Source organism: Melampsora larici-populina (assembly GCF_000204055.1).
Source record: "Melampsora larici-populina 98AG31 unplaced genomic scaffold MELLAscaffold_3, whole genome shotgun sequence".
NCBI classification, from domain to species: Eukaryota; Fungi; Basidiomycota; class Pucciniomycetes; order Pucciniales; family Melampsoraceae; genus Melampsora; species Melampsora laricis-populina.
Window position 1 is genome coordinate 1,177,754 of NW_006768767.1, and position 17,438 is coordinate 1,195,191.

General features: G+C 42.9%; 4 protein-coding genes across 4 annotated transcripts; 2 read left to right on the forward strand and 2 right to left on the reverse strand.

The window, feature by feature from the left end:
• Positions 1-6,039: 6,039 nt before the first annotated feature.
• Positions 6,040-9,540, reverse strand: MELLADRAFT_33250 (uncharacterized protein; the record flags this gene model as incomplete). The annotated part of the gene is made up of 8 exons (XM_007405299.1): positions 6,040-6,967; positions 7,024-7,581; positions 7,644-7,839; positions 7,912-8,053; positions 8,119-8,783; positions 8,852-9,127; positions 9,256-9,390; positions 9,453-9,540. The coding sequence occupies 8 exons, from the start codon at positions 9,538-9,540 to the stop codon at positions 6,040-6,042; spliced, it is 2,988 nt and encodes a 995-aa protein (XP_007405361.1).
• Positions 9,541-9,996: 456 nt separating this feature from the next.
• MELLADRAFT_124268 (uncharacterized protein) lies at positions 9,997-10,269 on the reverse strand (the record flags this gene model as incomplete). The annotated part of the gene is made up of 1 exon (XM_007405298.1): positions 9,997-10,269. The coding sequence occupies one exon, from the start codon at positions 10,267-10,269 to the stop codon at positions 9,997-9,999; it is 273 nt and encodes a 90-aa protein (XP_007405360.1).
• An 831-nt stretch (positions 10,270-11,100) lies between these two features.
• MELLADRAFT_102298 (uncharacterized protein) lies at positions 11,101-12,036 on the forward strand (the record flags this gene model as incomplete). Its single annotated transcript, XM_007404947.1, has 3 exons — positions 11,101-11,202; positions 11,330-11,372; positions 11,753-12,036. The coding sequence occupies 3 exons, from the start codon at positions 11,101-11,103 to the stop codon at positions 12,034-12,036; spliced, it is 429 nt and encodes a 142-aa protein (XP_007405009.1).
• Positions 12,037-13,707: 1,671 nt separating this feature from the next.
• MELLADRAFT_124272 (uncharacterized protein) lies at positions 13,708-14,001 on the forward strand (the record flags this gene model as incomplete). Its single annotated transcript, XM_007404948.1, has 1 exon — positions 13,708-14,001. The coding sequence occupies one exon, from the start codon at positions 13,708-13,710 to the stop codon at positions 13,999-14,001; it is 294 nt and encodes a 97-aa protein (XP_007405010.1).
• Positions 14,002-17,438: the final 3,437 nt, after the last annotated feature.

A 17,438-nucleotide genomic window follows, 5' to 3' on the forward strand; every position in this document is an offset into this window, starting at 1 on the left:
GATTGATTTTGAACAATCAATTGAAATTGACCAATGGATTGGGATCAACTGATTGATTGAAATTGTGTAATTGACTGGAAGTTGAACAATGAATAACTCGGTTCTACGATCAGAATTGTTTTCAACCTTTCATCTGTATATCACAAAAAAAATAACTTTTTATACGAAAGGCGTCAGAATGAAATTCAATTCTAGAGTCATATTTGAGAAACACAAGATAGATTTGAGGTAATGAGTGGTCAGACAACAGCAGAAGGAAAGGCTATAATTTCTTGGTGAGAAAGTGATCTTGAGATTCCTAAGGAATCTTAGTCTTGACTATCTGCTTCTGACTTCGCCTGTAGTAAAAGATTGATAACCTGAGGGCACAGGTATCTTCGTAAGACTATGGCGGACAGCCGGTCTAAGACAATACAAGACACTAACCTGAGGGCACAGGTATCTTTGTAGGACTATGGCGGACAGCAGGTCTAAGACAATACAAGACACTAACCTGCAAGCTCGAAAGATATCGTGAAGCATGCATAAGAAAGTTATTAAGATAAAAATGAATTTAACAATTGATTTTTTTAACAAGCTTACCTGAGGGCACAGGTATCTTTGTAAGACTACGGCAGGCAGCAGGTCTAAGACAATACAAGACACTAACCTAGACAGTCATGAATGCACAATAGAAGAGTATGAAAGAGAAATTAACAAAGATCAAAATAAAAGATAAGAGAAACTTTCACTACCTGCAAGCTTGAAAGATATCGTGAAGCACGTGTAAGAAAGTTATTAAGATAAAAATGAATTTAACAATCTGAGAAGAATGATACAATGTTAGTAAAAGAAAGAGTTGTAACAGAAAAGACAAATTGATAGTTTTTTTAGGAGAAAGGACTTACTGATTCTTTTTGACGAGAAAAGAATCAGAAGAGGGGGAAGAACAACTTTTTAGAGAGAGAGAAGGTAACCCAGAAAGAAAATTTTCCATCCCTTGAATCCGTTTACCATTCAGCCCCTTGGTACACTTTGTTGTTCAGCGCTTAACCCCTTTGGTCAACTTCCTACACTAATACTGCACAGCACACCATTTCTTCTTACCCAAACCGTACAACCTTCCAAGATGTATTCAAATTACCAAAAGCGGAAATGGTCTTTGACTACCTACCAAGATAATATCTTAACATAGGTGCCCTGATAAGATAGTATCTTAACAAAGGCAGCCAAGAGCTGAAAAGTGAAGATTAGATGATCTGGTGAGTGTTGAGTATGATGGTGTAGTGTTGAAGTTGTGGATTGAGTCAAAGAAATAGTATCTTGTCAAAGAAGTGAATACATACAGTCATATCACAGAAATCTGGTACGCTTGGTGGACAGCTTTTGTACTGGATAGCAGGGGTGACCAGATTCTAGAAAAATAAAAAAAATAAAAAAAGTAAAAGAAATGCGGAGCCAGAAATAGAAGGGGAAAAAACTATTGACTCAAATGTCAAAAATGTCCTATTGGCTTTTTTTACAGGAGTTTTGAGGGAAGTTTGTGACAAAAAACAGGTTCAGCGCAAGGAGAACTCTGTACAAATAACTTTGGAATCTTTTTTTGCTCCAAAATCTTGGCTTTGTAGCTAAATCCGCCTATATAGCCTACCTCTGGAATTTGATTTTTCTGTTTTTAACCACCGGATACCAGAATTTGGAGGTTACCGGATATCTGGCTGGGAACCACCTCGGTGGACCAGAATCTAATAAGATTTTGGAGGGTACCAGATATCAGAGGACCGGATTTCCGAGGTATGACTGTATTGGAATTTGGGTCGATCAATAGGAAATTGGTTGACTTGTATGACACCGAGGAGGGTTGAAGTTACGAGATGAAATTTTCTTGAGTGAAAAAGGAGTTTATCATGTGGTTAAACTCCCTTTTGGCGTTTATCCAAAGGACCCTTTTGAACTCCTTTTGGTATGGGGAAGGAGTTTATTTCTGGGTACCATAAATGGTCCCAAACGTACTCTTTCAACAGCAATTATTTTGCAAAATAATTGTGATTATCCAAATTAATCGCCAAAGATAAATGCTACCAAACGTACCCTAATAGACTATATTTTTTGGTGGGGATATACAGGAGAAGTTTTGAACAGCTTTATAATGTCATACAACATCATCCCAGTTTTGGTGATATCTCAATAACCTCTCAATATATGGGTGGTATTCATTTGATATCCAATTCAAAACAAATTCAAAACATTCTCATGTTGCCAGGGCAGACGGGCCTTCCAGTGAATTGTGATTGGGGGCTGTGAATGAATGCATACAAGTCAGAGCCTAAACATTTCTTACAATTTTTACCAATGTGTTTGTTCATGTGCCATATGTACAGAAGGTGAGTTGATTCAGGGAATACTGCACTGTTGGTATTGCAAAGAGCCTGTTCTGTGTCAGTACCAAAGGTCTTGGGAAGCCAAAGATAGGTGTCTGGAATTTTGACATTGGCTTCTGGAATTTGAATGTTGTCTTTGATATCAGTTTCTCCTTCTGGCATCTTGATTTCCCTTTCCACATTTTAGTGAAAGATGATTTCCTTCAGTTGGCATGTAGCCCATTTGTACTTCTCTTCAACTTCACTGTGCATTAACCACAGCGCTACTACAAAAGACTTGTCAGAATTTGTGGTGCCAAGATTATGGAAAAGAGGTAGGTTGAACCAGTTTGTCTTGTAGGTGCAATCAACATATATTATTTCTGGAAATCAGTGGGTCAGACAAATGGTGTTAGGACTGGTGAAAAAGAAAGATTGCACAGTTCTGTTTGCTTGTCAACTGGAGAAAGTTTTGTAGAGCAAAACTCTTCATGTATTGACAAAGATCCTTTTAAATTAATATATACATAATAAATACAACTCTCTCTCACAAGTTTTGACAGTGTAAGAGTATCCACTATTGTCTCTGTAAATGGCCTCGGCACGGTAAATTTTATCAAACTTTACCGTACCAAAGTCAAAATCCCCAATTGTGTCCAATATACAGATCTGTACCTACAGAATCACTTGAAAATCAGTAGAGGTCAAGCAAATTTGCTGTACCTCTACCGAATTGGTATTTGCAAAAGCACTGGACTTTTACCAAGCTGCACACCACACCACCACTCCCAAAATTCAAAGTCCGACTACATACACTTCACTTTTTATGCTCTCAATCCGCATACACACACCACACTCTGATTCTGACTCTCAACATGAGCATTGGACTATAACATCTTGTTACTGCTCATCAGTTTTATGAAGTCCCCCTGTTTTCCAATCATTCGTGTTCACATCTTTCTTTTAAATTGTTTTTTTTTGAAATCAACTGTTTTCCAATCGATCGTTTTCCAATCTTTTTGTTTTTCCAATCAATTGTTCTCTAATTGATGATTCTCTAATCAATTATTTTGGAGCAGTTGTTATGAAAACAATGCTTTTGAAACTCAACCCATTCTGAGCAACGACTAAATGTCAAAACTTGATGTTTTGAGATTTGCAGATTTTTCACAGAACACACAATAGTGGAACAGAGGCCATTCTGTACAATACGTACTGTGCAGAATATATATACTGCAACGATAGTGGAATTGTGTGTTTCTGTACGTACGGACACTGTACTTTACAGACACGTACAGTAAATTTACTGAAAATTTACTGCAACAATAGTGGATGCTCTAATAAAAGAAACATTACAATAAAAATCACCAAGGATGAATGGAACCCTTGACTGAAAAGCTACATCAATAACAAGTTGAGTAGACCAGAAAGCCAATATAGTGAATCCTCAGACCAAAACTAACAAAGTAAGGGTCTGTAATGAAATTGACCCTGACCAGGCAAAAGCTACAAAGTAACTCAATGAAAAGACCCCTTATAATCAGGACCAGTCCAAGACCCCATGACCAAGCCATCCCAAACAAATGGTAACACACCAAACTAAAGTAAAAACATATATAAAACGAACAATCCTCCTAGAGAAGGAAGGACCATCTCATCATATCATACAAAATTTTAGTCTTTTAGAAAATCTCTGCTTGTCTTCTACCAAAACAAATGAGATTTACAAAACTTGCTTCAAAACCTTTATTTTTTACCTTTTGGAAACTTTTTTGTCTTGTGAATGATTTTCATCTTGAATCCTTTCCTTCAAAGGATTCTAACAAATTATTGTTCTTGTCTAGAAAGTTCCATTCTATTCCTTTTTCTTTTCAGTATACTTAAGATTTAAATATTGCTTGGTTAGGACCATTTGACTAGTGACAGTACATAATGCCCATCTGAGCTCAATGACTAGATCAAATAAACCTTCAATTGGTGTCCTTCCATGGCCATTGTTTCTCATGAAGTACGTGGTTGTTATACACCACAAACCACCTTTTCGTTCAGGAACTGTTTGTGGGGGGTTTAAAAAAACAGTGAAAACCTGTGGTCATTTTGGTTTGGCTTAGTTTTGAAAAAGTTTGACTGGACACAGTTTCTTGCTAGTGATCTAATTTTGCTTTTGATTGTGGCATGGTGACTCCGGCACTAGGAATCATGCATTTCCATGTCACCCCACAGAAGCTCACCAAAGAGCTGATGACTCTTAGGTGTGAAAGTCTTGGCTCCAGAGTTTGACAAATGACCAGCCAAAGGATTTGTCATAACTGCCCTGACATGATCACAGACCAGGCACAAGACATACAGCTGTCTTTTGAGTGAATCTCTTTCTACCCACAAAGATATTCAGGACTTTATTCCCCTCTTCTCTCTGCTTACCTGGTCCATCCTCATAAGCTCCTTACCTCTTTAGAGCTCCTGTATGCATGGGAAACAATCCCTGATTTTTCAAATTCACTTAATTTACATTCCCTCCCACCCTTTGGTTCAAAGGTCCTCTTCCCCCGCTCTCATGCAAGCTGCCCGTCCCTAGAATCAGGAGCAAAAGTCTTGAACTTTTCGCCAGTCCTACCCACCCGGGCGCCTTTGTTTTTTTGATAAACAAACAAAATGATCTTCTTCCTTCAGCAATATAGGCACAGTATAGATCTTCTTGATGTACAAGTAGACTCATATAGCCTCCAAAAAAGTTCCTGTACACATATAATGGCAATGTAGGTCAAAAACATTGTGTTTTGCCACATTTTTGTACCCACAAAGCACTGAAACTGTGCCTTAGTCAGCCCTTAGGTCTAGCTAAGGCCAGACTTGGCCTAGCTTAACACAAGCCCCCCACTGCCTGCGTCCCCCTCCGTCGGTCTTGCGGAGGACGGACTTTGTTAAGTTAGGACTTGGCCTTGTGGCCAACTCTGAACTTTCAGGGTTGGGTCACAGCCCCACCTGGTATACTTCCTGGTGGGGCTGTTGCTAGCCTAAAATGCCTTGGTACTGCACGGGTATGTACAGGTATCACTACAGAAAATGCAGGTGCTGGTTTTTTTCTTCCAGGCAGTGAATAGTGGTTTCTTTTATATAAAACAAGAAATACAACTTATGTACAATGCAGATTTTTTTCTTAGGCTTTTGTAGTCTTCTTACACTGGTAAATGGTTTGTGGTATTACAACTGTTGAGCTGGTCAACTGTGGGAAACTCCCCTGATGAATTGGCACTAATTCGGTGTCAGAAATAACACCAAGATTATGTCCTATAGATTAGCATGCCTGATAATATAAATCATGACCAATTGTTTCTTACTGAATTGTAACAGATGTCACACAAGTCCTGAGGAATTTCAATTGAAGTTAGGCTGTAGTGATTTAGTGTACCAAATATTGTATTGGTCAAGATCTTGGATGTAGCTAGCAATGTGTCCATGTTTGCAAGGGAGTTTGATGTCTTGATCCATATAAAATTGACTGACACAAAAATCAATGTCAATGACACAAGGAACAAAACAATGTCCCAACAGTGGCTTGAACACTGGACCTTCAGATTCATGACGACTTCAGTCTGACGCTCTCCCAACTGAGCTATTAAGACTTGGTGTCGAAACCCTCTAAGACAATAGGACTCGCGTGACCGCGCTGCTTTTCCTCATTCCAACAATGAATTTCAACTCATTTTTGCTTGACATACAACTGTTGATGATCTCTACCTAAGAAAACTTCACCTAAACTATGCAAAAGAATTGTCCAACCCAACAAAAAACTGGCGATTGCAAAATGACTAATACTCTGACCGATTTCCAACCACGAACCTTGATCAGTGACGAGAAAAAAGAAGTTGAGTGTCAAAACGTCTGAAACTACAAAGGTGGAAACGAAAAGTGACATGCGAGGTAACCTCAGTTGTCTATTGAGAGCTGTGAAAGCACAAGACACGATTAAAAATGGGATTAAGATCTTCATCAGGAGTAATGATGCCATCAGGAACGGGCTGAAGACAGGCACAAGGCGATAGACAGGTTCCAGGTAGAATGAGGAGATCGAGGCCACGTTACCGGTACCAAAGAACCCCACATGAATGAAGAAGAGGAAGAAGAGTGCTAATCGTATGTGTTGAGGTTGATACATGCTCAACTTAGATCGCGTTGTCTCAGAAGTTGCATTTGGTTGACGAATCACTTGAGTTCCGGTGTTCGCGAGTCGAGTTTCTAATTCGATCCAGACCAATAGTGCTAGCGAAAAGCAGAAGTAGAACAAGACCTCGTATGATAGTGAAAGAATGATGAACGCCGGCACGAACGAGAAGACAAGTCTGAGCAGTCGAGTCTGATGTAGCAGTGATTCATTTGTAGGTGTAGATTGATGTGTAGAGCGACGACCCGAAGAAAACAGAGGCGACAATATTGATCCAAGCAGGATGATCCAACCCAAAGCTTGATTTGTTTTTGGAAGGCCTTGTTTGGAACTCAGCTTGTGAGCCGAGTATATCGTATTTACAGAGGCCGCCACGATAAAACCGACCTGCGAATTGGTAGGATGTGAATATTGTCGCTTACGAGCAACGTATGCCCCTCCAAGAAAAAGAGCCGAGCCAAGAGCGCTGTGCACAAGAGTCAGTTATAGGTCATACGTGGGACAGTCTTATGCCGGGCTTACATAGTTGGTATACTTTCTCCCTTTTCTACGGGTAGCAACGTAAACATGCTGCTGACAATGGCTACGGCTGTCCATGTGCGCATGAGATGCTGATTACGAGAGCGGAATGCATAGTCTGTTCCGACAGCCGGCCATACAATGCCGACCACGACCCATCCAACGGACCAGTAGAATCGCTGAAAGTATCCAAGGACCATGCACTCTAGACTTATCAGAGACCAAATAAAGATACTGGACGACGTGGCTCTCTGTTGAGAGCCCACGCACTGCGCCCAGTCTTGTACGTCTTGAATCGTATTGGAGTCGTTCAAGATACGACTCCAAAAGTAGGCCGGAAAGGCGGCATACAGATAATAAGTGAGAGGTGCTTGTTCGATGAAGAACTTGACGGCAAAGGTCAGGAAGACAGCGAACCCTAAGACGCTGCCAAAACCTACTTGCGGAGACTGATATGAAACTGGAGGCAAGGCATAGGTTCTCAAGACATGAATTGCGCTCAAGATCATCCACCCCACATACCCGCTGGTGACAAGGGTACGGAGAACAAACCAATCGTATCTGATGTAGTAGAAAAAGACATCAGAATATTTTCTTATAAGCCGGGGAGGATTTGATCGCACCGTTGTAGGTATTTCAAACCTCTTAACGCAGCAGCTTGCAATTCAGACGATGCTCTTACTGCGTCTTCATGACGACCGGTCAATATCAGGCGATGAATGTGAAAGAGACGTTGTATCGTGGTTAGTTGCTTGATCGATTCACGTTCGGGCAGTTCGGGGAACGGACGAAATGCGAAAGTAGTGGAAGCTTTCATAGCTACGATTTTGAATCACAAAAGGTTAGTCCACTTGTCAAGTCTTTTTTCAAAGACGATGTGGAGGACATTACCATGTTTAGTTTCGTATTGCTGTAAGATCTCGCGCATATTTGCGTACGCTGCCCTGGCTAATTCGTCCGAAGATGCATTGAGGTAATTCATGGGCAGACGTCCAACAGAGTTGGCAGGTATGGGGGTTCCTGCCAGTGTGGACTGCATTCGATAGCTAGTCAATCCACGTCACTTGGTGTCAGGTTCGCGAGATATCGATAGCTCACCATCAAGGGTGCAATATCAGCTTGTTCGACATCTAGCCTCCCCATGTTATCAAGATGCCAATTTGCAAAGTATGGATCGTTTGAAGGCACAATCGGCACCGAAGGGTTAGTAGTTACAGACGCTCGACCCTTGATACCGCTTCCCCACGCGACTATTGGAGTACGTGTGTTGTCTGGGTCGCCATCACCATGATTGCCAATATTGCTCATGCCATGATCGGCGGTGAAGATGTATGCGGTACGATCATCACCGTAGAAGTCCTCGAAAAGCTTCTCAGTACCCCGAACGACTTTATCGACCACTTGCACATTCCGGAGATATTCAGGAGAGTGCGGCCTGTAGGAATGACCGGTAGTATCTAGTCCCAACAGATGAAGAAAAAAGAAGACTTTGTTGGAGCGTAACCGATTGTCGAGCTCGCTTCCAGGACCTGCCTTCTTGGCATCGATGAAAAGTTTTTTGAGACGATCAAGAACCCAAATGTCTAATTCAGCGGCATCCTTGGTGAAATCCTCGGCCGCTTCATCATAACTCCATGCATCAACCCGGTTTGGATCTGATGCACCATGCTTGAACATGGGTAAAATATCAGGAGATCCAAAGGTAAAGCTATGAGAAGACTGATTGAAGACGGAGTCAAAGTTCACAGGGTTCATCTTCCAGCCTGTGTTGTCGAGCAGAATGCCAGTAAGGTATTGTAAGTTTTTCTCTAAAAAAGGCACTGAGACTGACCTCTAGTGACAGCACTTACATCCTCATACATGCCGGCAATGATGGCGACATGACCAGGGCGGCTCTCAGTAGGAACTCGCGTATGACTGACGCCCCAGCTAGCTCTGCCAGTTTCTACCAGAGACCGTAAATATGGTGCAGGGGTCATCAGATGAGGTTGGGAGCGTTCATAAGTTGGAATAGGTTTCAGTTCTGGCAAATCGGGCACTGCTAAAACTGGGTCAAAAGGCGGATTGGCAAACAAAGAAAAGAGTTTGTCGGCCCGTAATCCATCACCTGTTTGACGCAGAGAGAAGTCGGAGTGAAAAATCATGACGAGCTTGTTAGTTCCTGTCGTCTTGTGTGTCCCTTGGCGGGGTAGCTGCGAACGAGAGAAGGGACTTGGTAAGGATAATATCACTAACCGACAATCAAGACCACTCGACTAGCCAGAGGCAGCACATCATCTCGGGAAGCAGCAGGTTCTCCTTCGATCGAGTCCAATATACTAAACCGTCGATTGACCTTCAAAACAGGGCTCACAAAGTAGATATCGAAAACTGGAACATGTCAAAAACAATGAGCTTGTGATGACTTGCTAAAAGACAGGAAGTATACTGACTAGAAGCAAGGAATGCTGCATGGAATACAAACCCAAGCACAAGATGACGATGAGGATGCTTAACAGGGACACTCGAACTGGTCGGCATGATCTGAAGGTTGATTGAACTTTCGAGGTACAGCGGCTGAGCAGTTGAAGTCTACATGTGGTTGTGTACGCGGCCGCGCCTTCGATCAGACACTGCATGTGAGCGTGCCACCTCTCCGCCTGCCAAGCTTCAATCTCCCGCTCAGCAGATGGGAAACTGTGTTCGAGCCCGTGAGAAGCGCGTCTGTTAATGTTCAGTCACAGTCCTCACGTGGCAATGTCACATTGCATAAGTTCAGAGTAAGGCCAACATCAAGGATACTCTAGGCTCTAGCTCAACACAAGCCCCATCATCAACTGCAGAGACGTCACGCGGAGCTTGCCCTCCTCCGTCGGCTCCAGAGGATGTGAGGAGGGACTCAATCAAGTTAGAGGATACTTGGGAAGGAGACAGAGTAGGGTGGAGATCCTCAGGCTATCATATTTCCACATTTCCACCAGAAACCAAGAGTAACGATCACCCGCGACATGTGCCAGCCTCACAACCCCGGTCGCATCCACTATGGAGGCAACTATCATGATCTTCACACGGTCTTGACGAGCAGGAATGCCTTTCAGACGCCGGCCCATTGTCATCTTCTTGAAGCCTTGCACGCAATCGGTCACCGTCGGAGAAGCCCATCACTTCAAGTCTTTCTGTATCATCCAACAATTCGCACATTATTGGTATGATCGTAACACTCAAGACCAAGCTTAGCAGAATGATTCCTCTGAAGTGTACCCCTTTCATTGTAACCTGAGAAGAAATTATGCGTGATCTATATCAGTTATTATCGATCAGGTAATTTGAACTTGCAGAAAGAACAAGAAAACTTGATGTTTACCCTAAGGATAATGCTGATAAAGATGAGCAGATAAAGACCAGATTTAAAGCTATTCGCGTTTTCACACATGCCCAGATGTCAGTGATTGGTCCAGGGCAAGCACCGAGAAAAGGTAAGATAATAACTCACTTCCACGTTCCTAGTGGCTTTTGGTGTGACCTTAGAATGGATTTAGTCGACTATTTGTCAAGCTGGAGAGTTGTATCATCATTACTTGGTATAGCTGATCTGTCTTCTATCAAGAAAGTCATCCAAAGAAGACCAACATGATATCCTAATTCCAAATGGATGATAAGCAAAGACCGTCAAGAATGAGTGTGGATACTACAGTATACCGTAAATCGAGTGAAGTAAGGGATAGATTCGGGGGACAATTTGTCGCAAAATGCGATATCCTTGGAAGTAGCTGGGATTATCTTCCGAATTCACGTCGCGATCATGACATACACCGTTCATAGACCTGAAAGGTCTACTTTCTAGAGCTTTTAGGTCAGACAAAGGATTTCTGGTCTTGCCCATCTTTCCCAGTAACGTCAGATACTATGTATGTCGTGAACCTGGACAACGACAAACGAGAGGATACGGGAATTTACCATGGAATCACATTGCTTGTTTCTGAAACAGTACCCCAATTCTCGTTCAGGTCTCATTTGAAAACGACTCAAACAAAAAAACAGAGCAAAACATTGTGGACCAACGTAGATATTTTGCGTTCAATTCTGCATCATCTCATCGGCATGTTTTTGTTAACCGGTCGAGTTAATTGTCCGAATGGGAAGGCTTACTGTGCGCAGTGGGGTTGGTGTACGACCAGGTACGACCTCATGTTGGGAGCTGAGGTGCGTTTCACTTCGATAAAATAGTGGCCGCTTGATAGCAAAAGTGGACACTTCCCGTGAGCGCCTGAACGGTTTCCTGACAAGACCCTAGAGTATAAATAGCGAAAACAACCTTATATATTCGTAGTTGGTACGAGTCTTAACAGAACACGCGGCAATTGGGGCAGATGGTTCGGGGTAACAATCGACTCATTATCACGATTGTTTCTCCCTGTTTTGTTGAAAACGCGTCGTGATGGGTTGAGCAGAGTTGGAGTCACGTACATACTGCACTTATGTGTCCTCTTGTTCCCTCTGCTCTTCAGATTCTTCCCCACAAGATAATCTTACCATATTTTTGGTCATCCTGACCTGCCTATTCCCATCATGAATACAAATTGCCGTAGTCTGCATATTTTCCCTGACGTCCTCTTTGATTTTCTTGGTGTTGATCTTGATCAAACAAACCACCTATTATTGTTCCTCAGTCGTTCGTGTTGTATAGCTCCCAATCATCAGGCTTTTGGGCCCACTCTTTAAATAACTAGGCTTTTTTATTGTTCTTTTCGAGCTCATCCGCGTAATCCATCATTGGCTTTTGTGGTCGACCAGCGTAAAATAAGAATTGCGATACAAAGCGGTCCAGATCAACAACGCAGGTTGGAAACTTTCACCAATCCTACCAAGAACCTTCAAATGCAAGAAATTACTGGGAGCGCTGGCAAACTTCAAATGCACGGGGAAGGAGATTGCACTTGGTTATATGTTAGCAGAAACGGGGTTTCTTCCTCACAGTCTAGTGTCAAAGAACCACGAAACAACAGTTTGAATGGTGACAAGATCTTCACTCGATGATGGATGCAATCTTCAGGATGATTAGATATCACGGAGACACCCGGGAAAATCAATCCTTAGACTAATAAACCCAAACCAAAAACACAAATGATAGAGCTGGGAGTAGACTCAATCGAACAATACCTTCCCCGAATCCTAACTATCACGCGGAGAAAGCAATCAGCCCCGCTCCAATCACCCGTTGTCAAATGATGATTGTGATACGGTTTCAGAAACAACACACTCCTTGCAAAACTTTGAATGACAGTGGCTTGTTTCTATCGTCATATACATCATACCCCCTCGTTACATGCGATTCAGCGTCAAACGATAGCATCTGACGTTTTTGAAAAAACTGAGCGACACAAGAAATACTCTGTCTGAAGGCTTTAGCAACACGACTTTCTGCGCTTCCTAGCCGGTGAAATGATAACTTATCGTAAGGGACTCGGACGATCACTTTGAAGCCTTCAACTTTTGTTGATAAATACTCCCATCACGATCAGCTCCTGCCATTTGTCTGACAGAAGGGCCCTGCTCCAATCGACTCACAGTTCACTAGATTTTACCATCCACGTCCCTCTTTGACATTCGTTGAAATTTCCTGCAGCAGTTGACTTCCTGTTGGTGTTCATTTCATTGCCTTTTAATAGAACACAGACTTGAAGGATGCAAGCACAGATCAGCTGAACCAAATCCTGATGATATGATTCTTCACTGCAATAGCTCATTCAGTCAATCAACATAAAATCGTGTCAATATATATAACATCCACGCACACCCATCCTATACCCAACGCAATTGGCAAAGTGGAAGTGAGTAAGCACCCCTTCTTCTCTCGAAGCGAGTCTTGAACCAGATACTAACGTCTGGGCGCGCCAAATGAAAACTCACAAAGCTCTGAAGCTGGTAGGTCCTTCTCATTTTTACTAGAATGATTCCCCTAGCAATTGCAACGTTGCCTGGTCACTTTTGTTGGGACTTTCCTGATTCAATCAAGTACCATGTATAAACCCTTCGCGCTTTCCACACTTCTTTCTCAGCACAAGTCCACGTTCATCTTTTGCGATCTAACAGGATCTAACATTCCTTCTTACTTAATTTTATATGTTTCGTTCATTCTCACAGCAGGATTATCAACGCATGATCTGTGAGAGTCACAATCCTTGTTAATTGTTTGGAAGACCTATGTCTATAGAAAGCTTTACTATATAAAGAGTTTTTTTGTGTCTATGCTGTTTTCTCACTCGAACATCTGATCTTTCCAGCTTCCAAGAGGTGCAGCCTTTCTCTCATCACTCATACGTGATATCAGGTCTCTACAACCTCATAGTACATACTCACGCTACTCGTGATAATCTCAGGTATGTGTATGTTTTCTATGCTTGGATTAACTGATGCCTCCCTTATGGAATCAACTCAAACATGTATCTACTTTATCTTGCCACCTTCCAACAAGTCCAGCCTTTCCTTCATCACGCATACCTGATCTCAGGTCTTTAAAATCTTGTGCTCACGCTACTCGTGATAATCTTAGGTGCAGCATTTCTCTTCTCACACATACGTCATCTTCTCTAGAATCTCATACTCACACCATTCGTGATGATCTCAGTTTCGCCTTCTGTTTCTTACTTTATTACAATCAATTAAGGTGACCTATATTTTATATTTGATCTGCTACAGATTGTTACAATGATAGGTGTACAATTGAGGAGAGTTGTCTTATCAAGCTTGATCTTGGTTATTGTCGTCACACCAACGATTTGTGAATTATTGGATGATGTAGCAAGACTCGAAGCCATGGGCTTCTCCGACACTAGACGATTGCGCACGAGTCTCGAAGACGGTGACGATGGGCGAGCGGCTGAAAGGCATAACTGCGAACAGGTAGAATGTAGCGATACAGGCCATTGCGACGACGCTGGATGTCGCTTTGATTGTGATACTGGAGCCGGTAGATGTCACGAGGGGGGCACTCAAACTTGATCCAACGGCCCGAGGCTCAAGCGAGGGACTTACCTCAAAAACCCAAATTCTTGCGTGAGAAGTAGGCTGTACTCAGCAAAGATTCTCTACATCTTAATATTTTTTTGGCTCATTCAAGTCCCTTTTGTGCAAACAAACAAAATAATGCCCACAAGCCGTTACATAAGCTCCAACTTCCAGAAGTTCCATTTGTGGACTGGAAGTTCTGCTGCTCAGTGATTTTTGATTGGACTTTTTCACCCCTTCCTGAGCAGTGAGCGGGTTTGAAGCCTGTATTTCTCAGAAACCGGCAAAAAATCCAACCTTGGATCACCCAAGAGTGCAAGTTCCCAAAGGCATATCAGAGAGCTTGAAGCACTGCACGTGTAATGGACCATTCCTAACAACCTTTTCTTTTTCATGGAGTGATGTTTGTATCCACTACTTGACTGGTATGGGTATTATGCTGGATATATAAACTCAGCTATTGTAGCTTGTACAAGAGGTATGTGTTTGGACTATTCGTGCGGGCACAAGGGGCACGCTTGTCCTCTATCAATTACTTCTATTCATTGATTTTGTATGAGATCCCAAAGAATTGTTACCTTTACCGGTTATTCTTTGCGACCACTTCTAGTAAAGTATTATCTACTGTGGGTGGTTTGGGGGTATGCCCCGGCTAAAATGGGAGGGGTCTACCCCGGTAATAGACGTCTATCACCGAGGTAGATCCACTTCGCCGGGGTGAGAGCAAAGAAGCCGATGTGGGCTTCTCTTCCCCTAAACTCGCGGTGATTTGAGCCAAGAGCCTGAGAAGCCCCATCTCTCAAACCACCGTAGAGTTTGAATCTACTCAAACATCTACTCGAACTTTATAGTTCAAAATTGGGAGATCTTTTCAACTACTGCTCTTCAACGAGCACGCGGGAGAAACTTTGATTGTTCATCAGATGTATTGAGGCTTGCATCAAATCAGATCCCTGTATTTTCCTCATACCCGCACAACTTTATAACCACATCAGTTCCTTCATCAAACTTTTCGTTTTCTTCAAGTCTTTCTCGGAATATTTTCTCAAATAAACTTTGTAAGCATCAGAAGCCCATCGACCGCAGCGTTTCAAGTCATCTTTATCTGCCCCTAGATTCCAACGAAGAGACGCTCCTCCGATGCGAAAAGAATGGCCATGTAGCATTTGTTTCTTCTTTGACCGTCTGGCATTCCATATACTTCTGAGGTGAGTGATCGTCTCTAATTTCCCCAGACGTTTCTTTCTCCCCTCCACTGAAATGGAAGATATCTCGTCTCCCAGTTTCCGATCCTTGAAATGGAACCATTCTTCAAGGGTTGACACCGGGTCCAGAAGCGAATTCTGTCTATGAAGCTTGATATACTGGATCTCCCCTGGACTCGCCGTTTTGGCCTTCCAAATCGCAATTGTTACATATGAGCAATCTTCAGCCCAGCATAGATCGTTCCACTTGGGTAAGTTCTTCTTGGGATCATCAGATATCAATTCCCCTAAGCGAGCTGTACCCCAAAAAGCTATTAAGGCTACTGCTAACATTGCCAGACCTCTCTCTCCTTCTTCTGGCAGTACCTCCAATAAGACCACCAGATCCGATAACATAACAGGAGGATGTTTCTTATCCGCTTCCGCCAGTTCCGCTTCTATCATCTGTGATGCCTTCAACAGGGCTTTGACCGCACCATCGACCGCGACCGGATATTCCTTGTCGTGAAAAAGGTGCCATGCATTTATTCCAGCAATGTAAGCTTTCAATGTCGTATATTTCACCGACTCATCGTCTTCCGCTCGGTCAACGCTCCTTCTTGAAGCACACACCACGAACAACTTCATGACTTTTGGTGAGATCGGCAACAGTTCTGACTTGTTTAGTTTCTTCACCACCGCAAACCGGTGCAATTTCACCACTCCCGAGTTATAACTTTTCAATGTTCCATCACCCCACGAACCTCGTAAGTAGTGCTGTTTTACCTCATCAACGTCTGAATCATCCAATCCTAACGCATTCTTCTTGAATGCCCCAAAAGGTTTTGTCACTTTCTTCAAATCCACGTTCTTGGTCACCGAAGTTCCTCTGGTTACCATTGTGGCCTGACAGGTCGATTAAGGCGTCGGACGAGTGGAGGCTTGAATTGTCCTGACGTTATTGAGACTTAGGTGGATGAAGCTTTGGAGGAAAGACCTGTCGCAACAGCGTATCTAAATCCAGGGGAATCTCTATCTTCACTTCATTAAACCATAAGAGATCTCCGAGATAACCTCTCAAAAGGGCATCCGCGATGTTCCCTTTAGATGTTACGCGTTTCGCCTCTATATCACATGACAAGACAGTAAGTAGCCTCTGAATGGCTTTCCACTCTTCATTAACCAGATTGTCTCTCGATCGTCTCTTTCTGACTGTAGCTTGCGATGTCGTATTATCAGTCCAGACCGCAAATTTCATTCCTATAGGAGGGTCCTGGTCAGATCTGCTTGCCTGACAATTCTTACGGATCCCCGACTCACCTGCAACCCGCCGTACTTTCTGTAGTATTAACAGGCCTAACCTCATGGTAACTGTCTCTGCCCACGCTATGGTGCGTTTGTCGTCGACTAGGCCCAAATTTTGCCAACCCTTGGTGAACTCGAAACACGCCCAATGGTCACCTATCAAGACCGTGATCCCAAAGGACGAAGACGCATCTCCTACCCAGGAGACCTCAGCTGCCTTAGGTGACGGTATAATCCTTCGTGAGTTAAAGTTCTTTAAGACCCAGTACCACTCATTTACATCTGCCTTAACACTGTCTGACGTATATCGCAAAGCAGCCTTATTCCTCCAACTTTTCATCCATCTGTAGAACGAATTCAGATATGCCTTCATATGTGGGACGATGTGGACCGTATGAACTAATTTCCCGACTATGCTTTCGACTTTGTTAAAGGCCCATTGGGTCTCTGGATTCATTAGGTCCACTATGATCTGGAGTCTTTCTTTCAATTTCTCTTCAGGAAGCCGAACCATATGATCAAGACCATTCCATATGAAGCCTACGAACCACTGTTCCTCGGCGAAATCATGGTTCTTTACTGGATTAGTCATAACCCCTAAACTTTCACTCAGAAATGTCACGTCTGCTAAAGCAATTTTGTCACCTGGTCGTCTGAACATTAGATTGTCATCGACCCATCTGAAGATGATGATTTTTAGCAACCTTTCAATTACCAGTTTCCATACATGGGCTGGTGCACCAAACACGCCACAACTCGCAACTCCTCCAAAGCCGACTGCTAGGTCTATCCACACTCTATTGTAGAAATCCACAATGCAAAGATATCGACGCTGGCACGGATGTATCGGAAGTTGTCAATATGCCTTCTGCCAATCAAAAATGGTGACCTCCCACTCCCCTGGATTCTCTTGGAAGAACTTTGCTACTCTGTTGAAGTCGT